This window comes from Lepisosteus oculatus, chromosome 3 (assembly GCF_040954835.1).
Source record: "Lepisosteus oculatus isolate fLepOcu1 chromosome 3, fLepOcu1.hap2, whole genome shotgun sequence".
Taxonomy (NCBI): Eukaryota; Metazoa; Chordata; class Actinopteri; order Semionotiformes; family Lepisosteidae; genus Lepisosteus; species Lepisosteus oculatus.
This window is the reverse complement of record NC_090698.1, coordinates 74,906,826-74,932,451: the sequence shown is the minus strand read 5'-3', so window position 1 is coordinate 74,932,451 and position 25,626 is coordinate 74,906,826. Positions and strand designations below refer to the sequence as shown.

General features: G+C 51.0%; 1 protein-coding gene across 2 annotated transcripts in view; it reads right to left on the bottom strand.

Annotated features, from left to right (window-relative positions):
- The window catches only part of LOC102698393 (dedicator of cytokinesis protein 2-like), a 257,475-nt gene that overhangs the window by 176,946 nt on the left and 54,903 nt on the right, over positions 1-25,626 (bottom strand). For both annotated transcript variants that reach the window (XM_069187590.1, XM_069187591.1), the window contains 4 exons: positions 23,865-23,935; positions 15,946-16,052; positions 11,969-12,096; positions 9,456-9,551 (listed from right to left, as the gene is read on the bottom strand). In XM_069187590.1, the coding sequence (XP_069043691.1) occupies positions 9,456-9,551; positions 11,969-12,096; positions 15,946-16,052; positions 23,865-23,935 (402 nt within the window). The remainder of the gene's footprint in view (positions 1-9,455; positions 9,552-11,968; positions 12,097-15,945; positions 16,053-23,864; positions 23,936-25,626) is intronic.

Here is a 25,626-nt window from a genome sequence, read left to right as displayed (position 1 = left end):
CCGACAGAGCAGGACGAGTGAAACTCCCAGCAGCCCCTCGCTGCAGCCTGTCTTCACTCTGCTCCTTGGAGACCTGGGCCATGAGTGTCGATGGCGCCAGACAGACCAGAGTCATTCAACCACAGAACAGAGCAAATCGATTTCAGCTGCTCAGCTACAGAACGTGATTGCAGCACAGGCATGTTAAACATGGTTTACTAAAAACAGGAATCTCGTCTCCTGATGAGGCTGATTAGAGAGGCAGTACGAGTGAAGAGTTCTCGCCTGCCAAGTGGGAGACTACGGTTCGACTTCACAAGGGAGAGACTGGGAGGGAACACTGGATTCCACCGCAGCGCACTGTGACCTGCTACACTGTACTGCGTCACCTGCAATGGAGCATATCCCATAACTCACACTGCTGGTAATTTTCACAAATGCTTTGGAAATGCCTGTGTATCATTCCACACCAGTAAAGCTTCTTTCCAAGCCTAAGTTTTGAGGAAGAGCTAGCAGTTACAGCATAGAACTCACCCCAGCTCTTCCACAGGGTAACACTGATCACTTCATGAAATATTTAACCGCAATGAGCAGTTCGCAAGGAAATAACCCAAACCTTCCTGCAGGCTTCAGCCACATCATGAACAATCTTCTCCATTTGTAACAAGCCAGCAAGCACTCCTGACTACACAGGACTACACATAATGTAGTATTTATCAGCATCAGTTGCAGTGCTTTTTAAACACACAGCAGTTATTCAGCTTCAGGTAAGGAGCCAGAGCTGTAGTGAAAGTGTCTGTCAGGCTCTGATTTTTAACCTCCATTATGTGTGCTTCAACGAGAACTCAATCCCAGAGATGTTAGCTAGTGTGCGCCCCGCAACGCCCAGAACCCTGAAAATGAGGGGTCACTCTGTGTGCGCCCCGCAATGCCCAGAGCCCTGTGAACGAGGGGTCACTCTGTGTACGCCCTGCAATGCCCAGAGCCCTGTGAACGAGGGGTCACTCTGTGTACGCCCTGCAATGCCCAGAGCCCTGTGAACGAGGGGTCACTCTGTGTAGGCCCTGCAATGCCCAGAGCCCTGTGAACGAGGGGTCACTTTGTGTACGCCCTGCAATGCCCAGTGCCCTGTGAATGAGGGGTTACTCTGTGTGCACCCTTCAAGGCCAGTTACATAGGGTTTACTGTGAGTGCACCCCACACTGCTGAGCGCCCAGTCCACTAGGGGGTACAGTGCTTTCGCCCCACACTGCTGTGTACCCAGTCCACTAGGGGGTACAGTGCTTTCGCCCCACACTGCTGTGTACCCAGTCCACTAGGGGGTACAGTGCTTTCGCCCCACACTGCTGAGCGCCCAGTCTCATGGGCTGAGGGAACTGTCCCTCTCCAGCCTGTGCAGCTGCCTGGTGGCTAAACAATCCATATCCAAGCTCACGAGATACAGTTCGGGGGATACCCCATGTCCCCAGATTGCTTCTGCTCTCCAAGCACCTCCCTCCATCTTCTGAAACCCCTGCTTTGCTTTTATTCTGCTTTCGCGGCACATTGCCAGGGAAACTCGCTGGGATCTGTAGGTGCTGATTAAAATGTTGCAGACTGAAAAAGGAACGTCTGGCCTCCACAGGAATTTGTAATTACTTCCCCTTGAACAAGAGCAGATTGGCACAACAGTGCTGGGCAAGAAGGCATGAGAATAAAGAGCTTCACCTGTGTAGACACCTCATCAGCGCACTGCTACTCTGTGCTTGCTAAGCAGGGGACAGAGCTGACAGCCAGAAAGAAGCTCATCCTCTGAGCATTAAAGACCCAGAATATGCTGCTCACATCCAGGTGTGGGTAACTCACTCCCGTCTCCCTGTCTGTGATCCACATAGGAAACCCTGGGCTTGCGAACAGGCAGGATGAAAATCCCTACGGGAACATACTGCAGTGTAAAGGGAGATGGGGCATTGAGCGGCAGGGCTCTGGCTCCTGGGTTTCCTTATAGCACGACACCGTCCTGCTGAGCGCTGCTCAGGGCTCAAGGGCACGTCCTGCGCGGACTGGCAGGAGGACCTCAACCATTTTAGTCCACAACAGAGAAGACTACCAGAGGAATTGATACAAGCTTTAAAATCCTCAAAGTTGTGAAAAAGCTAACCCAGTGGATTTCTTCAGAATGAGCAGTGAAATATGAACCAGAGGACACAAGTGGAAACTATGGGCAAGTGCATTTAAAAAACAAGAAGGTATTTACACAAAGAGTGGTGGGAGAGTGGAACAAGCTGCCCAGCCATATTGCTGAAGCCGATATCCTGGTTTCTTTTAAGTAACAGCTGGGTGAGATCCTGGGATCAATTAACTTCTAGAATGGCCTCTTCTCATTTGTAGCCTATCTTATGGAACTGAGTCTAAGAGGACTGTGTCATTGACCACTTTAGCTTTAACAATGTCAATGAGAATCTTAGTGGTGGCAATGCTGAGCTCAGCTCTCTGTCTAGACCTCCTCCCATCAGTATGGGAGGAGGGGGCTCTAGTACATCAGTAAGGAATGGCAGGGCAGTGTGAGCAAATCTTAACAACGTCACCCAAAGTCCAAGACACCCAGGTTCCCTCTCTTCAAACAATTCAGGTTTCATCTACTGTATAGACTGACGCACAATGAATAATTCACATGATTAATTTAGCTCCGTATCTGCAATTGTTTTGAATGCAGCATAGATGATTAGGTGCTGATTAGCTCCTGCACAGCATGTCTGTTACCTTAAAGTTTCTTTAAAATAAAAGATGCTGAGCATGTCTGGAAAAGATGCCCAATTGTAACATATTTACTGTACAGCTCGCTCCTCAGGGCAGCCCGACAAGAATGGCGTGAGGCTGAAACACTTTCGGTTCTCCGCGTGACTCGAGCAGAGAAGCCCATATCTTCCACCACTCTTCCGTTTCTAGACATCCACTTGTCTATCAACTACCCCCGACTGTCCACTTCAGTTTATTACAAACCCACGGATTCACACAGCTACCTCCTGTACAGCTCATTTCACCCCAACCACACTAAAAACTCTCTTCCTTTTTCACAGTTCCTTAGGTTACGACGACTATGCAGCGACGACATCGACTTCGAGAACCAAGCCCTCGAAGTGTACTCATTTTTTATCAACAGAGGATATCCCAGCAGTGTGATTGACAGGGCCCTTGCCCGAGCCAAAAACACCCCCCAGACCATCAACCCGATCAGGAACTCCCGCCGTAACAACCGCATTCCCTTGGTGCTTCCTTACCACCCTAACACACTTCCTATCCCCAGGACCATTAACCAGAACTTTTCCATCCTACAGGATGATCCCTCCATTGGGGCCCTCTTTTCTGATCGCCCTATCATCTCATATCGCCAACCACCTAATCTGCGTAACCTCCTTGTTCACAGCTCCCTTGACCGCCCTCAACAACCATCCACACCAGGCACTTTCCCTTGCAAAAGAGCTCGCTGTATCACCTGCAAGTACACAGCCACCACCACACTCATTCAAGGCCCCTCAGGACAATTCCGGATCACCCAGACAGCATCTTGTACCTCCAGCAACCTTATTTATTGTATCTCTTGCAGTAAATGCCCAGCCATCTACATTGGAGAAACAGGAAGGAGACTCGGAGACCACTTCAGAGAACACGTCAGGGCTGTGAAGATTAAAGATCTCTCCAAGCCCATTGTTTCTCATTTCACCTCTGACGGCCACGACCACACTAATCTCTCCGTCTGTGTTCTCAAAGACGGTTTTCCGAACTCATACATCAGAAAGATCACCGAAACTAAAATTATTCTGCAGTTAGGATCACACATTCTCCCTTCCCTTAACAACAGATTACTGTTCTTTTAAATTTTCTCCATTCATTGGAAGTTTCATTTCACACCTCTCTGCACCCATTCTGACTTCACACCTCTTGATTGGCCTCTCTTTCTGTCACCTGCTCCCGCCTCTCACTCCTCCTCCCTCCCAGCCTTTGTTCTCCCGCTACTTTACCTTTGCCTACTACCCTGTCTCTCTCACACCTGAAGAAGGCTCCACGGCCGAAACGTTGTGATCTCTTTCTTCTTTTTTTCAGCATGGAATAAACCTATTACTTGTTCCTTTGCAGCCTACGCATGCTGACGCAGCTGCCCACCTGATCTTGTATTCAGGCTGTCATACCTCCGAAACTGGGAGCCAGGTGGGTGTGATGAATCATCACATTCTTTTTTTGTGAACCAGTTTATAGTATTTAGTCTTAAGTTTTCAGAAATAAGCAAAGGAGCACAAAATGAATCACTCTATTGAAAAATTCTCTCTATGGTAGTGCACAGAGTAGAGTTACTATGGATTCAAGGTCTGGATGCTCCTCACCAAAAATAAAAGAGACACAGCCTTAGACTGAACCTGCTGCAGGAAACAGTGTCCACTGTCTTCTCATCACAGGGACAGGAGACAGGAGACACAGTGTCCACTGTCCTCTCATCACAGGGACAGGAGGCACAGTGTCCACTGTCCTCTCATCACTGAGACAGGAGACAGTGTCCTTTGACCTGGGGCACAAGAAATGCCTTAACCACCTCACCTTCACACTCAAACTGCAGTTTCAAGTTTTTTTTATTTCCAGGGCATGAGAATGAAAAGACATTTTGTTCAAAAAGATACAAAAAGTTAAAAAAAATGGACTTCATTTCAATTTAGAGAGCAAGTTGAATCTACAGTGCATGCTCAGTGACTGAAGATAGTCATCAGAGATAATGTGCAGGGCTGAAATAATCTCCCTGACACTCAGCAAGACAAATCACATCGATCTGAACCACAGGCACAGGGCTTTTAGGAAAATCGGTCACAGTTCAATTAGGGCAGGTTTAGAAAGGCTGGGGTGATCACTGTTTATTCCTCCTGCTCCCTCATGTTAACCTTTCAGAGACCAGAATGCACAGAGGAAGCTAAAGGAACATAAGATTATGGAGAAGCCATTTGAAAGCGGAGCATCTCAACCAAGTGAACTGAAATTAACTTGTGCACATGCCAGCCTAATTCAAATGTCCACTGCAGCATTCTAATGTTGCAGAAACCAAATGTAATAAAATCCAGAAATAGACTAATGGATTAAAGTGGAAAAGGGCAGGTGTCAAGCTCTTTTCTGCTCAGCCTCACTGTCAGTGAGAAACGCACAGCACAGCCTCTCGCCAAGACTCGTCCCCATCCTGTGAGACCTGACTGTGACGCACAAGTCCTGACTGAAACGCTCAGGAACCCTCACAAGGACAATCAAACAGCCAAAAATCTGTGCTGGGTTCCCCCTTCCTCTGGCTTCAGTGCTTTCAGAAGACAGCAAGCTCTCAGACCCTGGATTCACCTGACAGCTTTAAAATATCTCCCCACTGCTCCCAGAAAAACACTGTCCCCGTTATACTGAACCTGACCAGGCGTTAATCATAAAAAAGCTTATCCTGGCAAGCAGTAGGTGCAAGGCAGGGTATACCCTGGACACCAGTCCACCACAGGGCACAATTGAGTCAAATCTGTACATTCATTAAGAGTACATGAATTTGAGCAAATCTGCCTCGCTTCTAGAGAGTGACCAGGACAGTCTGACAACTGATGGCCTTTGGTATAAAACAGGTGGAGTAATTTATACAATTAGGATCACAAAGGGAATTATAAAAACTGTATTAGACCCTTTAAAACCTAAAGACAGCAGAGCCCTTGAAGGCAATCCGGCAATGACTTAAAAACTCCTTAATTCTTACCTGCATCAACAGAAAAACGCATTTCTTATAATTATATTACAAATGGACACAAATCAATAAACAAAAGTCATTAAAGGAAAAAACACTTACCTCCATCTACATTATTCCTCAGAGGTCAGCTTTCCTGATGTTCTCCTGGCAGATCTGACTTCAGCACCGATACTGTATCACCCGCAGATTAGACTACAGCACAGATACTGTACTACCAGCAGGTCAGACCACAGCACAGATACTGTACCACCAGCAGGTCAGACCACAGCACAGATACTGTACCACCAGAAGATCACACTACAGCACAGATACTGTACCACCAGATGATCAGACCACAGCACAGATACTGTACCACCAGATGATCAGACCACAGCACAGATACTGTACCACCAGCAGGTCAGACCACAGCACAGATACTGTACCACCAGCTGATCAGACCACAGCACAGATACTGTACCACCAGAAGATCACACTACAGCACGGATACTGTACCACCGGCAGGTCAGACCACAGCACAGATACTGTACCACCAGCAGGTCAGACCACAGCACAGATACTGTACCACCAGAAGATCACACTACAGCACAGATACTGTACCACCAGATGATCAGACCACAGCACAGATACTGTACCACCAGCTGATCGGACCACAGCACAGATACTGTACCACCAGCAGGTCAGACCACAGCACAGATACTGTACCACCAGCTGATCAGACCACAGCACAGATACTGTACCACCAGAAGATCACACTACAGCACGGATACTGTACCACCGGCAGGTCAGACCACAGCACAGATACTGTACCACCAGCAGGTCAGACCACAGCACAGATACTGTACCACCAGATGATCAGACCACAGCACAGATACTGTACCACCAGATGATCAGACCACAGCACAGATACTGTACCACCAGAAGATCACACTACAGCACGGATACTGTACCACTGGCAGGTCAGACCACAGCACAGATACTGTACCACCAGATGATCACACTACAGCACAGATACTGTACCACCAGATGATCAGACCACAGCACAGATACTGTACCACCAGCAGGTCAGACCACAGCACAGATACTGTACTACCAGCTGATCGGACCACAGCACAGATACTGTACCACCAGCTGATCAGACCACAGCACAGATACTGTACCACCAGCAGGTCGGACCACAGCACAGATACTGTACCACCAGCAGGTCAGACCACAGCACAGATACTGTACCACCAGCTGATCGGACCACAGCACAGATACTGTACCACCAGCTGATCGGACCACAGCACAGATACTGTACCACCAGCAGGTCAGACCACAGCACAGATACTGTACCATCAGCAGGTCAGACCACAGCACAGATACTGTACCACCAGCAGGTCAGACCACAGCACAGATACTGTACCACCAGCTGATCGGACCACAGCACAGATACTGTACCACCAGCTGATCAGACCACAGCACAGATACTGTACCACCAGCAGGTCAGACCACAGCACAGATACTGTACCATCAGCAGGTCAGACCACAGCACAGATACTGTACCACCAGCAGGTCAGACCACAGCACAGATACTGTACCACCAGCTGATCGGACCACAGCACAGATACTGTACCACCAGCTGATCAGACCACAGCACAGATACTGTACCACCAGCAGGTCGGACCACAGCACAGATACTGTACCACCAGCAGGTCAGACCACAGCACAGATACTGTACCACCAGCTGATCGGACCACAGCACAGATACTGTACCACCAGCTGATCGGACCACAGCACAGATACTGTACCACCAGCAGGTCAGACCACAGCACAGATACTGTACCATCAGCAGGTCAGACCACAGCACAGATACTGTACCACCAGCAGGTCAGACCACAGCACAGATACTGTACCACCAGCTGATCGGACCACAGCACAGATACTGTACCACCAGCTGATCAGACCACAGCACAGATACTGTACCACCAGCAGGTCAGACCACAGCACAGATACTGTACCATCAGCAGTTCAGACCACAGCACAGATACTGTACCACCAGCAGGTCAGACCACAGCACAGATACTGTACCACCAGCTGATCGGACCACAGCACAGATACTGTACCACCAGCTGATCGGACCACAGCACAGATACTGTACCACCAGCAGGTCAGACCACAGCACAGATACTGTACCATCAGCAGGTCAGACCACAGCACAGATACTGTACCACCAGCAGGTCAGACCACAGCACAGATACTGTACCACCAGCAGGTCAGACCACAGCACAGATACTGTACCACCAGCTGATCGGACCACAGCACAGATACTGTACCACCAGCTGATCGGACCACAGCACAGATACTGTACCACCAGAAGATCACACTACAGCACAGATACTGTACCACCAGCAGGTCAGACCACAGCACAGATACTGTACCACCAGCAGGTCAGACCACAGCACAGATACTGTACCACCAGAAGATCACACTACAGCACAGATACTGTACCACCAGATGATCAGACCACAGCACAGATACTGTACCACCAGCAGGTCAGACCACAGCACAGATACTGTACCACCAACAGGTCAGACCACAGCACAGATACTGTACCACCAGAAGATCACACTACAGCACAGATACTGTACCACCAGCAGGTCAGACCACAGCACAGATACTGTACCACCAGAAGATCACACTACAGCACAGATACTGTACCACCAGCAGGTCAGACCACAGCACAGATACTGTACCACCAGCAGGTCAGATCACAGCACAGATACTGTACCACCAGCAGGTCAGACCACAGCACAGATACTGTACCACCAGAAGATCACACTACAGCACAGATACTGTACCACCAGCAGGTCAGACCACAGCACAGATACTGTACCACCAGCAGGTCAGATCACATCACACATCATTAGTTCACCCAAGACACACAAGCCTTCAGGACATAAGGAGCACAGTTTAAATTTTAGTCCGATTTATAAAACCTCTTCACTATGAAACCCACCAGGAAAACAAAACCGTATCTATGAGCACAGAAAGCAAACAGAACAAACATAATGTCTAGAGAAAGAAAATTGTAAAATTCTATAATGGAAATTTAAGGTGAGACAAAGCTTTCAAAATGAAGCACTTAGTCCTCGGGATGTCCAGTGATGCACAAAATACCTGAGAGTCCGCCCTCCTCCTGCTGTCCAGGGCCAGGTCTCAGCTGCCTGCTTCACTCAAACCTGCACGGCTGATGTGGGGTTTCAGAGGAGCCACTCTTTGTCACTCCTCTGTCCAGAGGTGCAGTGAGGCACCGCAACACCTTTCAGGGCCTGATAATCCACAGGGACCCTTACATCCTAAGAGGCAGTGTGCTCAGAGCTGGGTAGTAGCGCAATAACAACCCAAAACACCAGGCAGGGAGCCGGACAGGAGATGACGGCATGGCCCCACCCCACCCCCTGTCCACAGAGAGACATCACTCCCATGAGACACCCAGCCCCTGGGCCCCTGGGTCCCTGGGCCCCTGGGCGGTTCTCGGCACCTCCACTGTGACAGGAGGTTTCGACCTCTCAGGGCTCTCCTGAGTGCGAGGTACTCGTGAAGCCCGGAGTGGTTCTGACTGAAGGTCACCCTCTGGTTATCGATTGGATGGCAGCTCTTGCCCTTCTCTTGAGCAGGATGCAGGAGGAGGGGGTATCCACTAGGGCACAGCAGAGAGGACCGAGCCGGGCGGCTCAGAGAGAAACAGAACCGGGTCACTTACACTGAGGGGGTGCTCCTGGCCCAGGATCATCACACGCTGGGTGACTGGTCGCAGGAGCTTCTCCAGGATCAGCTGCATGTGTGCGTGAGTCTCCCCCTGCAGGACAGCACGGACAGGGGGTCAGCCATCACAGCACAGGGGAAACTCCTTCACTAGCTGCATCGGCAACTCTTCTTGTCGACCTGTCCACTCTGCTTGTCCATCTGTCCACTGTACTTGCCCCACAGTATTAAGCAAACTGAAAGCCTCTTTGCCTCAAACCACAGCCCCAACACTGGGGGCACACGAGCCCAGTGCCATCTGAGTGTGCCCACGCTGCAGCACAGAGCCCGCAGGAAGAGGGCTGCCCAGGGGGAGCTGCTGGGGGCTCCTGGACGACAGCTGGAGGGCTGCTGGGTAAACACCTCTTGCAGGAATCAGCTCCTAACATCACTAATTAGGACAGATCCCCTGTAGAACGAGATCCGTACTTCCTGACTCGAACTGCTAACACTCTGCTCAGCGCAGTCACCAGTCTGGGGTGGCCGGGGTGGTGATTTTGTTCACCCAAGTCCCACACTAATGCACTGACCCGCAGCAGCAGGAAGAACGGACAGACAGGTCGTCACTCCGGCACCACAGCTAGACCAGCACAGGCCCAAGGGTCCAAGCAGTGCCGGGAGGTGCAAGTCCACTTGACTGGTGGGGAAAAGGTTTGTATTGTGGTTCAAATTAAACTGACACAACAGCTTCTGTGAAAGAACTCCTGTCCTGAGTGTGGAGAGCCTGACTCCCCAGGAGGAGCAGTGAAGTCAGAATGGACATGGTGGACAGTTCTGCTGTGTGGACAGCCCGGCTCTCCAGCAGGAGCAGGGAAGTCAGAGTGGACATGGTAGACAGCCTGGCTCTCCAGCAGCAGCAGGAGTAGTGAACTGGACACCCTTTCCCTGAAAACCATGCTACTCGCACCAGCTCTGCTGTGCTCTCAGGTCTTGCAGGACATTGCCACTTCCAGGAGGAGAATTCGGATCACTACGCTCGTCTCTGCCTGCGTGGCTAGCAGAGCTGTCAAGCCTGAGTATGCTGCATTGCAGCCAATACACCATGCTGGGGGGCCTGGATACATCCCTCCAACTGTATAAGGATTATTAATGAATATATTTCTCACTGCTAAGATCTAAGATCTAAGCACGTGTTTTAGCTTAACATCTGTGATGCACCGCAGTGCAGAGCTGAGAACAGAGCTGTGATGAAGGGAGCCTGGCTCAGTCCTCAAAGAGCTGCTGGACTGAGCTGGGCTGAGCTGGGATGACCAGTCCTTCCCGAAGCGCAGGCTGACCCCAGCCCCTAAGTGAGCCTCGCCTCTTTGCCTTTACTTCCCCTGGTCTGGAGCGAGGCGGACACAGGCACGGCCAGGATGGACAAAGGGAGTGGACACAGGGACACAGGCTGGGACAGCGCCAGCTGGGACAAACCACAGGGAGAGAGAGAGTTGAAATCTCATTTATCCTGGGCTCAGTCCAGGGGTTAGAAATGTGAACATTGTTCAAGGAATTGTAAAATATGCCTTACAACCCTAATTGATTTAATTGGAAAAATGTCAAAATCATGTTTGAAGTAGCTTGTATATAAATATTCATACAAAGAGCACTGAGGCTATAATTTCAAATTCAGGATGTCTTTACATTTTCAGCAAAAACAACCATTTTAGCCAGGATCCCAGGCAACCAAACAGGAGCCTAAGAAAGGTCAATTGGCTCTTCTAGCACAGACTGTTGCTAATTAGCTGTGAAAGATCTCATCTTTCAGCTTCAGCAATCTAGCTGGGCAGCTTGATTCACACCCCCACAACCCTCTGTGTAAATATGTGCCTCCAGAAAGCAGAATGTCTTAGTCCTCAAGGCTTCACCACGCTGTCCTGTTCCATCTGCATGTGTATAATGTGCTCATTTAAAATATTAATTATTAACATTCAATTTCTAAGAACAATTATGTAATATTAGAAATTACAATCAATTTCAAATTGACCAATCAAGACTTAGATGCCCAAACCAAATAAAGGAATCACTGAAGCAGACTGGAAGCCCCACTTCTGTACAGTGCATGAACGGGTTTCTGAGGTTTCAGGGCGTTTGAGCTAATGAAACCAGTGTGTCGTCGTTGGGAAAGAGCAGAAGTGATGGGACTCCCAGTATCTCCCCTCTGGCTTCGCCTTGTCCGGTCTGCTCAAGCCAGGAAATGACAGGATAGTTGGACTGATATAGTTTCCTCTTCACTGAAGAACCACTTGTTACCTGTCTGTCTATGTTCTCTGTGTACATGTGCAGTACTGTATATAGATCGAAGAGTAGTGCTGAATAGGACAGTATCTGTCCACAGCTTCGCCTCTTGTCTGTTGTGCTCCTGGTTCAGTCCCACATGTCCTGTTATTTCCTGTGTCTGGGTTGTCAGTCCTTGCTGGGGCCAGAGCGAAGCAGTGCGGGATTGTAAAGAATCGTGGAGGATGAAGATGTGCATCGCTCTGTCTCTCTTACCATTCCCGGCTTGTGCAGCAGCTCCAGGACACTTCCCAGCAGCTCCAGGCAGGTCTCCTCCTCCATCCAGCTGGCGACCAGAGCCTGCACCTCTCCCACCAGGCCAGGGAGCAGGGCATCGCGGCACTCTGTAACACAACACAGCAAGGAACCAAGGTCTCAGCGTCACAGGTGGTGGAAGATAGAGGGGATTTGGGGGAGTGGGCCTGGGGCCGGTGTCCCTGTGCATGATAGCTTCTTATTAATAAGAATTAATAAGAATTCCCCACACTTATATGGCGCTTTTCTGGACACTCCACTCAAAACGCTTTACAGGTAATGGGGATCCCCTCCACCACCACCAGTGTGCAGCCCCACCTGGATGATGCTCCAGTCCGCTCCCCACAAACCAGCTCTCAGTGGGGAGGAGAGCAGAGTGATGAAGCCAGTCCAGAGATGGGGAGTATTAGGAGGCCATGACTGGTAATGACCAGGGGGAAATTTGCCCAGGATGCTTGGGTGACTCTGCTACTCTTTTCGAGAAACACCCTGGGATTTTTAATGACCACAGAGTCAGGACCTCGGTTTTATGTCTCAAACAAAGGACGGCACCTTTTTACAGTATAGAGTCCCAGTCGCTATACTGGGGCATTAGGATCCAGACAGACACCTCTTCCAGCAGCAACCTTTGTTTTTCCCCAGAAGTCTCCCATCCAGGTACTGGCCAGGCTCACACCTGCTGAGCTTCAGTGGGCTGCCATCTGGGAGTTGCAGGGTTATATGCCTGCTGGCCAGATTGTGTTTGATCGATTTCTCACAACACTCGCAATTTACTGTTCCGATTCACAACAAACCACTAACGGTGGCCTCAGCGCAGTTCTCTGTGTGCTGTCCACAGGGCATTGGCAAGCCCTGTCAGAGCTCCAGTCACCTGGGGGTGTCCAGTCAGGCACTGTGTCCCCTAGGACAGACACACTCACAGAGCTATACTGCACTCACAGAGATGCACACACTCAAAGAGCTACAGTATACTGTAAGAGCTGTAGTATACAGAGACCTGACAAAAACACAGGCTCACAAAGAGCAAGCAGTTCAAGAAAGGCCCACATCCATTCAGCTCTTCCTTTTCTTCCACAAGACTGTATTCCTGGCTTGCAGAGTTGTTTAGAACATCAGCAAGGCAAGTAGAGGTAAAACAAGCCAAAGAATGACAGCAAGGTTTTCACGGTGATGCAGTGACTCTGTGCATCAGGATACGTGCACTGCAAGTCCAGGAGGGACGACATGACAAAGAGGCACTTCACCACTTTCCTCTTTTCAAAGTGTGGCTTTGGAAGGACTTAGTAAGATTCAGACATAATAAGGACTGTTTTCAGCGAGAGCAAACGCGTTCTTATCGACTATTTTCCCTTCCTCCTAGTTCCGCGACAAGAAGCACACTCAGCGGGCACGGAGGGCGTGGCGAGGGGCGGTGAATGTCCGTGGGGCGTGGCCTGTGATGTAAAGACGTGATATTTACAAGTAGGAATGAGGAAGTAGGCGAGTTCATAAATTTCTCTTCTCGCACACGTGAATTAAAATGAATTTAAACGGTTCTGTAATATGGTAACCACCATTATACACGATATTCTAAATCTGGTCTTGGCGAAACAGCTGGAACACACCTCCACGTGTGTAAGTACACGATGAAAAGCAGGACAGTTTCTGCTGGGAAACAACGAGATCCAGCAGGGCCGTTTAGATGAAGTATCCTAAACGGGACTGAACAGCTCTTGGCTACAAGACCAACAATTACCATTTTTAAATACATAAACTCCTGCAAGACAGGATTTATACTCTTCGCCAACAACACATTAAATCCTTGATTGATCCTCCCGGCCAGCTAGCTGCAGCTGGAGAGGGTCTCTAATGGAAAATCTAGACGTGTGGTTTTCATTCTTTACTCTGTATTAAAACATAATTCACATTTGAGAAGAAATATCATACATTTAAACTAGATTTGAAGGTGACTGACTAGTTACCCCTGATCATTCTTGTACAGCACATCTTTCATCTCAATGATAAACGTAATTTATTTTACAATTAGCTTAATTTAATATTTTGCTTCTTTCATTTGGCACAGATTATTATTTACTGACACAACAAGAACTAAGCACCTACCTATGGATTTATAGGCAAATTTGTAGTTATTTATGTGCACATTTACATTTCAATAACCATTACTAGCAAGGTTATATAAAATATTAAGCTTGCTGTGCTGATGATGCAATCATGATTTGGTCTGAAAGTTAATTTAGACATGTTTGTGCATTAACAGCAGTTAAATCATTCCACTCTTGAAAAGGCAATGTTTACTTGCTGTTTGTCTTTAAAGCAGTGAAGCACTCTGAGTACACACAGGAACCCTGAAGCTGTAACACCTGCTATCTGCTACAGTCCAGAACTGAAAAGATGCCTCCCAGGTGGTCAGTCTGTGATGCACGTATTCCCTTCTCAGAACTGGTTGAATGATGTAATATGTAAGATTAGGCAGCTAAAAATGCCAGTTAATTTCTTGCCAGACCAAAAAACAACAGAGTAAACTCATATAGAGTTAACTATATGCTGTGCCGTGCAAAAGTATTCAGACCCTTGCATAATTTTCACATTGTTGCTGTGGAGCTTTCACATGACCTGTTGTTATACTGTTATACAACATAATCCACACATTAGAAGCACAAACCAAAAAAAGAAGTACAGTAAATAGATCTTTCATTTGAAAGAAAAAAAATGGAAAAGTAATGATTAATTGAGTTTTGCTGTGGGAAAACTCAATTAATTTAGGTGCACAAAATTGGCTTAATGAGGCACACAATGAGATGGGTGGCCTGCGTCTGTGTGCAGTAATACAGTACGTGTTCACATGATCTCAGAATAAATGCACCTGTCTCTGCTAGTTCCTGCTGACATGAAGTGTATTTCAAGTAAGGATTTAACTATGACCACTGAGGACTTTTTCAAAGGCATTCAGAGACGAAGCAGTGGAAAAGCACAGATTAGGCCAAAGGTATAAAACATCCCAATACACTGAATATTCCTTTGAGCTCTGTGAAGACACAGTGGAAGAGTGGAGGATTAATTGGATGGCCCAGACACCACCTCAACCAGGCTGTCCCTCCAGCTGGGAAGGAGGTGATTTTTTGAAAGAGCTAAATTATTTTTCAAATTAAATCCATTTCATTTGTAACAGGACAAGATGGAAGCAGAGCACAAAGAATTAGCAAGAGACCAGACTGACACTGACAAAGTCAATCCAGCAGATCTCTTTGATAAGTGAAAGTCCAAAGCTACACTGCAGTGGCTCAAGACAGCGAATACTCTTGTGACACAATCCCATGGGGAATCTGTGGAGAGCCCAGAAAAATGCTGTCCAAGCAATGCCCAGGAACTCCGGAGATCTTCAGCAAATCTGCCAAGAAGAATGCACCCAAAACTGTACCACGCTGGCAGAGCCTCCATTTACAGCAAAATAAGCTTTTGCCAAAGACTGCATTCACAGGTCAGAGTTCTTATACATGCCAGCCCCATTTAGTTCTTTCCTCTTTATTTGTGCTGTGTTTGAGCATTCAGGATATGAATAAAGTATTAAGTTAAAAAGTACAAAAGGTATACAGGGGGAGTGTGTGGGTGAGCGTTCAGAAGGTGTGTGCAGGTGAGTGTAGAGGGGGGAGTGTTCAGGTGAGTGTACAGTGGGAGTGTGCAGGTGAGTGTACAGGAAGAGTGTGCAGGTGAGTGTACAGGGGGAGTGTGCAGGTGAGTGTACAGGGGGAGTGTGCAGGTGAGTGTACAGGAAGAGTGTGCAGGTGAGTGTACAGGGGGAGTGTGCAGGTGAGTGTATGGGGGGAGTGTGCAGGTGAGTGTACAGGGGGAGTGTGCAGGTGAGTGTACAGGGGGTGTGCAGGTGAGTGTATAGGGGGAGTGTGCATTAGAGTGCACAGCAGAGTGCACGTCTCTCTCACCTGGCCGGGTGAAGAGTGGGCTGCCCACAATGGCGTTGAGGGACTGCAGCCTCTGCTTCACCAGTCGATCAGCGGGCAGGCTCTGGAAGAAGTTCTTCAGCATGACGCTGGGGAGGGAGAGAAGAGAGACTCCTCTTTAACACCCATCATGTTGCTCAGTACCCCTGCTCTGCGTCCACCCGTTTGTGTTCAGTACCCCTGCTCTGTGTCCACCTGTCTGTGCTCAGGTGCTCCCTGCTCTGTGTCCACCTGTCTGTACTCAGTACCCCTGCTCTGTGTCCACCTGTCTGTGCTCAGTACACCTGCTCTGTGTCAACCTGTCTGTGCTCAGTACCCCTGCTCTGTGTCCACCTGTCTGTGCTCAGGTGCTCCCTGCTCTGTGTCCACCTGTCTGTACTCAGTACCCCTGCTCTGTGTCCACCTGTCTGTGCTCAGTACACCTGTTCTGTGTCAACCTGTCTGTGCTCAGTACCCCTGCTCTGTGTCCACCTGTCTGTGCTCAGGTGCTCCCTGCTCTGTGTCCACCTGTCTGTACTCAGTACCCCTGCTCTGTGTCCACCTGTCTGTGTTCAGTACACCTGCTCTGTGTCCACCTGTCTGTGCCCAGTACCCCTGCTCTGTGTCCACCTGTCTGTGCTCAAAACCCCTGCTCTGTGTCCACCTGTCTGTGCTCAGTACCCCTGCTCTGTGTCCACTGCTGCAGCTATCTAGTAGCTGTGTGCACGTTTGATCCTCACACGCCATCTCTCCTTCAGAAATCAGCTCTTGCTGTACTCCATCCAACAGCACAGATATGAGGCTGCTCGTGAGTCGAGTACATGAATTGTAAAGCTCAGAAATTATATAAATGTCTTCCTGGTGAGACATCAGATCGAGGGCGCACTCTTGAGGCGAGCTGGATGCTGTAGGGTTTCTGTCTGACTGATCCCCTCTTTGCCTCAAATATGTGTTGCAGGGCTGGAGACAAGCTGGACAGCTCCCTCAGTGCCTCTTCAGGGCTAGTGCTTGCTACCTCATGTCTTTCCGCTTTAACAAGTCTGAAGGAGATCTGTTATTGCCCACAGGATGCCAATTAGTGGCCTGGCAGCTCGTTAGAGACTCAGGTGTGCTGGTGCATCTTGCCCTGACACATTTCCATTCACATCTGCTAATCCTCAGCGCTCGGCCTGGCTCTTTACAGCACTCTGCGTGAAACTGAGGGACTGGAGCTTTCTCAAGGGCCAGCAGGGGACACAGGTGCCCACTTCAGAGGTCAGAGTAAATCTGGATTACTTCAACCTAGCAAATTTAGTCATTACAAAACTACTTAAAGCCACTGCAACCCTTAAGAATGAACCGAGTACTAAGCTTTATTTTATTTTTTTTAATACTATATTATAATAATATAAACAATCTTCTATCTACAACATACTAATCCCATCTGAGGTTCAAACCTGACAGACACCTCTTAGCCACTGTCCAGGCCCAACACCCAGACATACACCACTGACCAGCGTCCAGACCCAACACCCAGACATACACCACTGACCAGCGTCCATACCCAACACCCAGACATACACCACTGACCAGCGTCCAGACCCAACACCCAGACATACACCACTGACCAGCGTCCAGGCCCAACACCCAGACATACACCACTGACCAGCGTCCAGACCCAACACCCAGACATACACCACTGACCAGCGTCCAGACCCAACACCCAGACATACACCACTGACCAGCGTCCAGACCCAACACCCAGACATACACCACTGACCAGCGTCCAGGCCCAACACCAAGACATACACCACTGACCAGCGTCCAGGCCCAACACCCCAACGTACACCACTGACCAGCGTCCAGACCCAACACCCAGACATACACCACTGACCAGCGTCCAGACCCAACACCCAGACATACACCACTGACCAGCGTCCAGACCCAACACCCAGACATACACCACTGACCAGCGTCCAGGCCCAACACCCAGACATACACCACTGACCAGCGTCCAGATCCAACACCCAGACATACACCACTGACCAGCGTCCAGACCCAACACCCCGACATACACCACTGACCAGCGTCCAGGCCCAACACCCCAACGTACACCACTGACCAGCGTCCAGGCCCAACACCCAGACATACACCACTGACCAGCGTCCAGACCCAACACCCAGACACACACCACTGACCAGCGTCCAGACCCAACACCCAGACATACACCACTGACCAGCGTCCAGACCCAACACCCAGACACACACCACTGACCAGCGTCCAGACCCAACACCCAGACATACACCACTGACCAGCGTCCAGGCCCAACACCCGGACATACACCACTGACCAGCGTCCAGACCCAACACCCAGACATACACCACTGACCAGCGTCCAGGCCCAACACCCCAACGTACACCACTGACCAGCGTCCAGACCCAACACCCAGACATACACCACTGACCAGCGTCCAGGCCCAACACCCCAACGTACACCACTGACCAGCGTCCAGGCCCAACACCCCAACGTACACCACTGACCAGCGTCCAGGCCCATCACCCCAACGTACACCACTGACCAGCGTCCAGACCCAACACCCAGACATACACCACTGACCAGCGTCCAGACCCAACACCCCAACATACACCACTGACCAGCGTCCAGACCCAACACCCCGACATACACCACTGACCAGCGTCCAGGCCCAACACCCCAACATACACCACTGACCAGCGTCCAGGCCCAACACCCCAACGTACACCACTGACCAGCGTCCAGGCCCATCACCCCAACGTACACCACTGACCAGCGTCCAGACCCAACACCCAGACATACACCACTGACCAGCGTCCAGACCCAACACCCCAACATACACCACTGACCAGCGTCCAGACCCAACACCCCGACATACACCACTGACCAGCGTCCAGGCCCAACACCCAGACATACACCACTGACCAGCGTCCAGACCCAACACCCAGACATACACCACTGACCAGCGTCCAGACCCAACACCCAGACATACACCACTGACCAGAGTCCAGACCCAACACCACTGACCAGCGTCCAGACCCAACACCCAGACATACACCACTGACCAGCGTCCAGACCCAACACCCCAACATACACCACTGACCAGCGTCCAGACCCAACACCCAGACATACACCACTGACCAGCGTCCAGACCCAACACCCAGACGTACACCACTGACCAGCATCCAGACCCAACACCCCGACATACACCACTGACCAGCGTCCAGGCCCATCACCCCAACATACACCACTGACCATCGTCCAGACCCAACACCCAGACATACACCACTGACCAGCGTCCAGACCCAACACCCCAACATACACCACTGACCAGCGTCCAGATCCAACACCCAGACATACACCACTGACCAGCGTCCAGGCCCAACACCCCGACATACACCACTGACCAGCGTCCAGACCCAACACCCAGACATACACCACTGACCAGCGTCCAGGCCCAACACCCAGACATACACCACTGACCAGCATCCAGACCCAACACCCAGACATACACCACTGACCAGCATCCAGGCCCAACACCCCGACATACACCACTGACCAGCGTCCAGACCCAACACCCAGACATACACCACTGACCAGCGTCCAGGCCCAACACCCAGACATACACCACTGACCAGCGTCCAGACCCAACACCCAGACACACACCACTGACCAGCGTCCAGGCCCAACACCCAGACATACAACGCTGACCAAAACATCCAACTGGAGGTGCTTCAGAAGAGATGGTGAACTCAAAACCCAAGTCCTGACTACTTTGTCATGAAATATCTGATGGCAGTATTTGTGAAAGTTGGGGTGTTAACCCTGGTCTCCTGGCTAAACTTCACTCTAGACTTGTATAATCTGGACCCTGTACAGTTCCCACTTAATTCAGCTCTACAGTATATGTATAACAGTTCTATACTGTTACTCTGCAGTAGGACTACTGGTGCAGAATGGCCTCTGTGTGTCTCCCAGGTGGGGCTGCTGGTGCAGAATGATCCCTGTGTGTCTCCCAGGTGGGGCTGCTGATGCAGAATGATCCCTGTGTGTCTCCCAGGTGGGGCTGCTGATGCAGAATGATCCCTGTGTGTCTCCCAGGTGGGGCTGCTGATGCAGAATGATCCCTGTGTGTCTCCCAGGTGGGACTGCTGGTGCAGAATGATCCCTGTGTGTCTCCCAGGTGGGGCTGCTGGTGCAGAATGATCCCTGTGTGTCTCCCAGGTGGGGCTGCTGGTGCAGAATGATCCCTGTGTGTCTCCCAGGTGGGGCTGCTGGTGCAGAATGATCCCTGTGTGTCTCCCAGGTGGGGCTGCTGGTGCAGAATGATCCCTGTGTGTCTCCCAGGTGGGGCTGCTGGTGCAGAATGATCCCTGTGTGTCTCCCAGGTGGGGCTGCTGGTGCAGAATGATCCCTGTGTGTCTCCCAGGTGGGGCTGCTGGTGCAGAATGATCCCTGTGTGTCTCCCAGGTGGGGCTGCTGGTGCAGAATGATCCCTGTGTGTCTCCCAGGTGGGGCTGCTGGTGCAGAATGATCCCTGTGTGTCTCCCAGGTGGGGCTGCTGGTGCAGAATGATCCCTGTGTATCTCCCAGGTGGGGCTGCTGGTGCAGAATGATCCCTGTGTGTCTCTCAGGTGGAGCTGCTGGTCAATGAGGGATGAAGTGGGTTCCCTCCTGTATGTGAAGCACTTTTAATTCCTTAGTTAGATCTATTAAGATCTTTACATACTATGTAAATGTAAGGAAAAATAAATATTAGTAGTAGCATTGTGTCCATTTAGGCTCCACGGTCAGAACATTGCGTTTTCTTTCTTCTCTTTTCAGCATGGAATATATCTATTACTTGTTCCTTTGCAGCCTACGCATGCAGATGCAGCTACCACCTGAACTACTTGTGTTCATTTAGATCACACCAGTGAAAATCATTTCCAGACCAACTATTTGATTGTGAAAATTGAGAAAGACAGGCTGTCCACTCTAAATAACAAGAACAGGAAAGTAAATCACCTGCTGTGTTAGGATCTGAGCAAGTTCTGTCTCATTAACAGTGTATCCCTGCCTCAGTAATGACTGAACACCTGTGGGTGCAGTCTGCGTCAAGACTCAGGGGCTGGCTGGCAGGTAATCATATGGGTTTGTTTACTGAGACCAGAAACAGGACTGCAGGACTTACCATGGAAAAAAATGTTCCCAGTACAGACAGCAGATTTAGAGCAACACTCCAGGCCAAAACAAGATCACAGTTCCTAATAAAGAGGCCAGTGCTGGATTCATGCAGTGGAGTCTTCAAAAATGGTTGCAGTATAGTTTTACTAAAGCTCACTCTTGCTCACAGGACCCTGCAGCTGTGGAATTCCTTCCAAAAATAACAATGTTGGACAATCCAGTTCTATTTATCGCTTCGTTTGCCACTTTATTCACACGCAGTCACAGAGAGCAGAGCCCCAGCGTGAGTAACTGAGGGTTGACAGGGCCTGTGAAAGGCCTTGTTAACAGCACCCTCTCCTCAATGGGTGTTTAATCCCTCTCCCTGTCATTATCGTGCTGTGCGGCTGTTCCGGGAAACACACTAATTGCGAAACCTGTCAGAGAACAAGCTGTGACGCTTATTTCAGCTCTTCCTGGCTCCTTTACAAACACTACAAAAAAAGCCATGATGATCTCCTGTTCTCCACAGCACTGCTGAGCTCTGGGGGTGTGAGGGAGGAGAGGGGCCCCTCACTGAGCTCTGGGGGTTTGGGGGTGGAGAGGGGCCCTCACTGAGCTCTGGGGGTTTGTGGGTGGAGAGGGGCCCCTCACTGAGCTCTGGGGGTTTGTGGGTGGAGAGGGGCCCCTCACTGAGCTCTGGGGGTTTGGGGGTGGAGAGGGGCCCCTCACTGAGCTCTGGGGGTTTGGGGGTGGAGAGGGGCCCCTCACTGAGCTCTGGGGGTTTGCGGGTGGAGAGGGGCCCCTCACTGAGCTCTGGGGGTTTGGGGGTGGAGAGGGGCCCTCACTGAGCTCTGGGGGTTTGCGGGTGGAGAGGGGCCCCTCACTGAGCTCTGGGGGTTTGGGGGTGGAGAGGGGCCCCTCACTGAGCTCTGGGGGTGTGGGGGTCAGAGAGGGGCCCTCACTGAGCTCTGGGGGTGTGGGGGTGGAGAGGGGCCCCTCACTGAGCTCTGGGGGTTTGCGGGTGGAGAGGGGCCCCTCACTGAGCTCTGGGGGTGTGGGGGTGGAGAGGGACCCTCACTGAGCTCTGGGGGTGTGGGGGTGGAGAGGGACCCTCACCGAGCTCTGGGGGTGTGGGGGTGGAGAGGGGCCCCTCACTGAGCTCTGGGGGTTTGCGGGTGGAGAGGGGCCCCTCACTGAGCTCTAGGGGTTTGGGGGTGGAGAGGGGCCCCTCACTGAGCTCTGGGGGTTTGCGGGTCAGAGAGGGGCCCTCACTGAGCTCTGGGGGTGTGGGGGTGGAGAGGGACCCTCACTGAGCTCTGGGGGTGTGGGGGTCAGAGAGGGGCCCTCACTGAGCTCTGGGGGTGTGGGGGTGGAGAGGGGCCCCTCACTGAGCTCTGGGGGTTTGCGGGTGGAGAGGGGCCCCTCACTGAGCTCTAGGGGTTTGGGGGTGGAGAGGGGCCCCTCACTGAGCTCTGGGGGTTTGCGGGTCAGAGAGGGGCCCTCACTGAGCCTTGGGGGTGTGGGGGTGGAGAGGGACCCTCACTGAGCTCTGGGGGTGTGGGGGTCAGAGAGGGGCCCTCACTGAGCTCTGGGGGTGTGGGGGTGGAGAGGGGCCCCTCACTGAGCTCTGGGGGTTTGCGGGTGGAGAGGGGCCCCTCACTGAGCTCTGGGGGTGTGGGGGTGGAGAGGGACCCTCACTGAGCTCTAGGGGTTTGGGGGTGGAGAGGGGCCCCTCACTGAGCTCTGGGGGTTTGCGGGTCAGAGAGGGGCCCTCACTGAGCCTTGGGGGTGTGGGGGTGGAGAGGGACCCTCACTGAGCTCTGGGGGTGTGGGGGTCAGAGAGGGGCCCTCACTGAGCTCTGGCGGTGTGGGGGTGGAGAGGGACCCTCACTGAGCTCTGGGGGTGTGGGGGTGGAGAGGGGAAAGGAGATCCTTTGCTTTTATCCAAAACAGCTACTGTTTGCCGCTGTGTGTGCAGCAGGTATTATATTAGAACAATCTGGGTAAGATGCCTGACTCAAGGGAGCACAGCAGTCTAGAACCCAACAATTGCTCCTAAACACATCCGCCGTCGCTCAGTTCAAAATTAAATTACCATTTTTACATTTCCTAGAATAAAAAGAAAGTAATTCAGTCTCAAGTAAGGTAATCATCTGTCACTTCCACTACTGTACCACTTGTTACTAATGCAGAAAACAGAACTCTGTCCTGAGTGACTGGGCTGTTCTGGGCAGTATATTTTATGGATAACAGGGACTAGAAGCCCAGATGTCAAACAGATGTTTCTGTCCAGCCCACTCTGGACAGAGACACGTTCTGTACATGAGAAGGAGAGCTCAATCCCACCTCTGAGTGAAACTGCAGAACAGCACTGATCACAGTCTCTCAAGAATTCAGACAGCAGAATATGGAAATTTTAGATAGGGCTGGGAACTACTGAATGGCCAGGGATTATAGATGGTCACAGAAATGATAACTAAAACTTCAGGAACAGCCCTGGAGGGTCTTGCAGTGCTCCCTGTCAGCTGGAACACATCCTGCAAGCTGCAGAGCTCTGACGGAAAGTCACAGGCATGATCAGGGGTCTCATCCAGGGCTGCTGGGACGTCTGGGGAGGAAATGTCCTCCCCAGGTGCAGCAGAGAGCCCTGGCTGGACAGTGGAGAGATAATCTGGGGGAAGACCAGAAAACCTACCCCCAGCATCCATCTCCGAAACAGAAGCAGAGGGATAATGGGCAAGGTTTGCAGTCGTGCTGCTCACCTGAGAAGTGACACGTCCAGGATTGTAGAGAGGTCCTTCAGGATGGTGGGGACGTACCGCAGCGCGTAGCCCTGTCAGCAACACAGAGAGAGTCAGGAGCTGGCGACCTGCAGGGCTCTGAGCGCATCACAGCACGTCACAGCGCTGCAGCATCAGCATCAGCCCTTTATTACCATAAGGTTCCACACGTATTCTGAATTTGAGCTCTTGGTCCCAGTCTCTGCTCTTCAGGTGCAGCTGTTCTTTATCAGAGCAGCAAGGATAAAGATTTACCAAGAGATTCTTATGAGGATTTAAAATAAAGTGTCTAAGGGGATTAACTCTGAAGCTGGGTTCAGTAAATTAAGGGGGTTACTGAGGGTTGCTAAACCTGCATGTTTCACATTCACAGCTGCACCAGGAACGCTTAGTTCAGTCTTGGTCATTGAGCCAAAGGAGAGGCATAGTTGCACTGGCCTGATACTGTACGTGTGACAGTCACTGACACAGAGAACAAACAACACCAACTGCAGGACACAGACATGAACTGACAAGCTTTATTCCGAAAAAAAGCTACATCAAACACTCTTAGAAGATAAGGACTGAAAAATAAAATGATCTTTATGAGTGTCTGGGAATGAAACCAGGAGGCACTTTGTTGCATCTAGAGCAAAGGCTGTCAGAGGGAAGCAATCTAACCACTATGCTGAGGATCCTTCACGATGGAGGTGATGAGGTCATGTGGCAACAGAGAAGCAGAAACGAGCAAGAGGAGCCAAGCAGACTCCTATCATCCATGGCCTTCTTATCTTCTTATACTGAATAAGATGACTCAGAGGTATGAGTCTCCCCTGTGTCCCAGCAAGCCATGGGCTCACTGCAGTCTGAGTCTCTCCTGTCCCAGCAGGCCAGTGGCTCTGGGAATGGGCTCACTGCAGTCTGGGTCTCTCCTGTCCCAGCAGGCCAGTGGCTCTGGGGATGGGCTCACTGCAGTCTGGGTCTCTCCTGTCCCAGCAGGCCAGTGGCTCTGGGGATGGGCTCACTGCAGTCTGAGTCTCTCCTGTCCCAGCAGGCCAGTGGCTCTGGGGATGGGCTCACTGCAGTCTGGGTCTCTCCTGTCCCAGCAGGCCAGTGGCTCTGGGGATGGGCTCACTGCAGTCTGGGTCTCTCCTGTCCCAGCAGGCCAGTGGTTCTGGGGATGGGCTCACTGCAGTCTGGGTCTCTCCTGTCCCAGCAGGCCAGTGGTTCTGGGGATGGGCTCACTGCAGTCTGAGTCTCTCCTGTCCCAGCAGGCCAGTGGTTCTGGGGATGGGCTCACTGCAGTCTGAGTCTCTCCTGTCCCAGCAGGCCAGTGGCTCTGGGAATGGGCTCACTGCAGTCTGGGTCTCTCCTGTCCCAGCAGGCCAATGGTTCTGGGGATGGGCTAACTGCAGTCTGGGTCTCTCCTGTCCCAGTAGGCCAGTGGCTCTGGGGATGGGCTCACTGCAGTCTGAGTCTCTCCTGTCCCAGCAGGCCAGTGGCTCTGGGGATGGGCTCACTGCAGTCTGGGTCTCTCCTGTCCCAGCAGGCCAGTGGTTCTGGGGGGGGGGGGGCTCATTGCAGTTTTTACATCATTTTGACATTTTCTATCTCGTTTATGATTTCTTTTCTTATATCTTTTCCCTTTCAGTTGTTAGACTGCTTTGTCCATTTTCAATTTATTTTGTTCCTTGTGCATATAGACATTGTTTGGGCAGACAGCGCCTAGTTTTGCATCTGTCCCTTCCTGTGAGCGGTGTCGCAT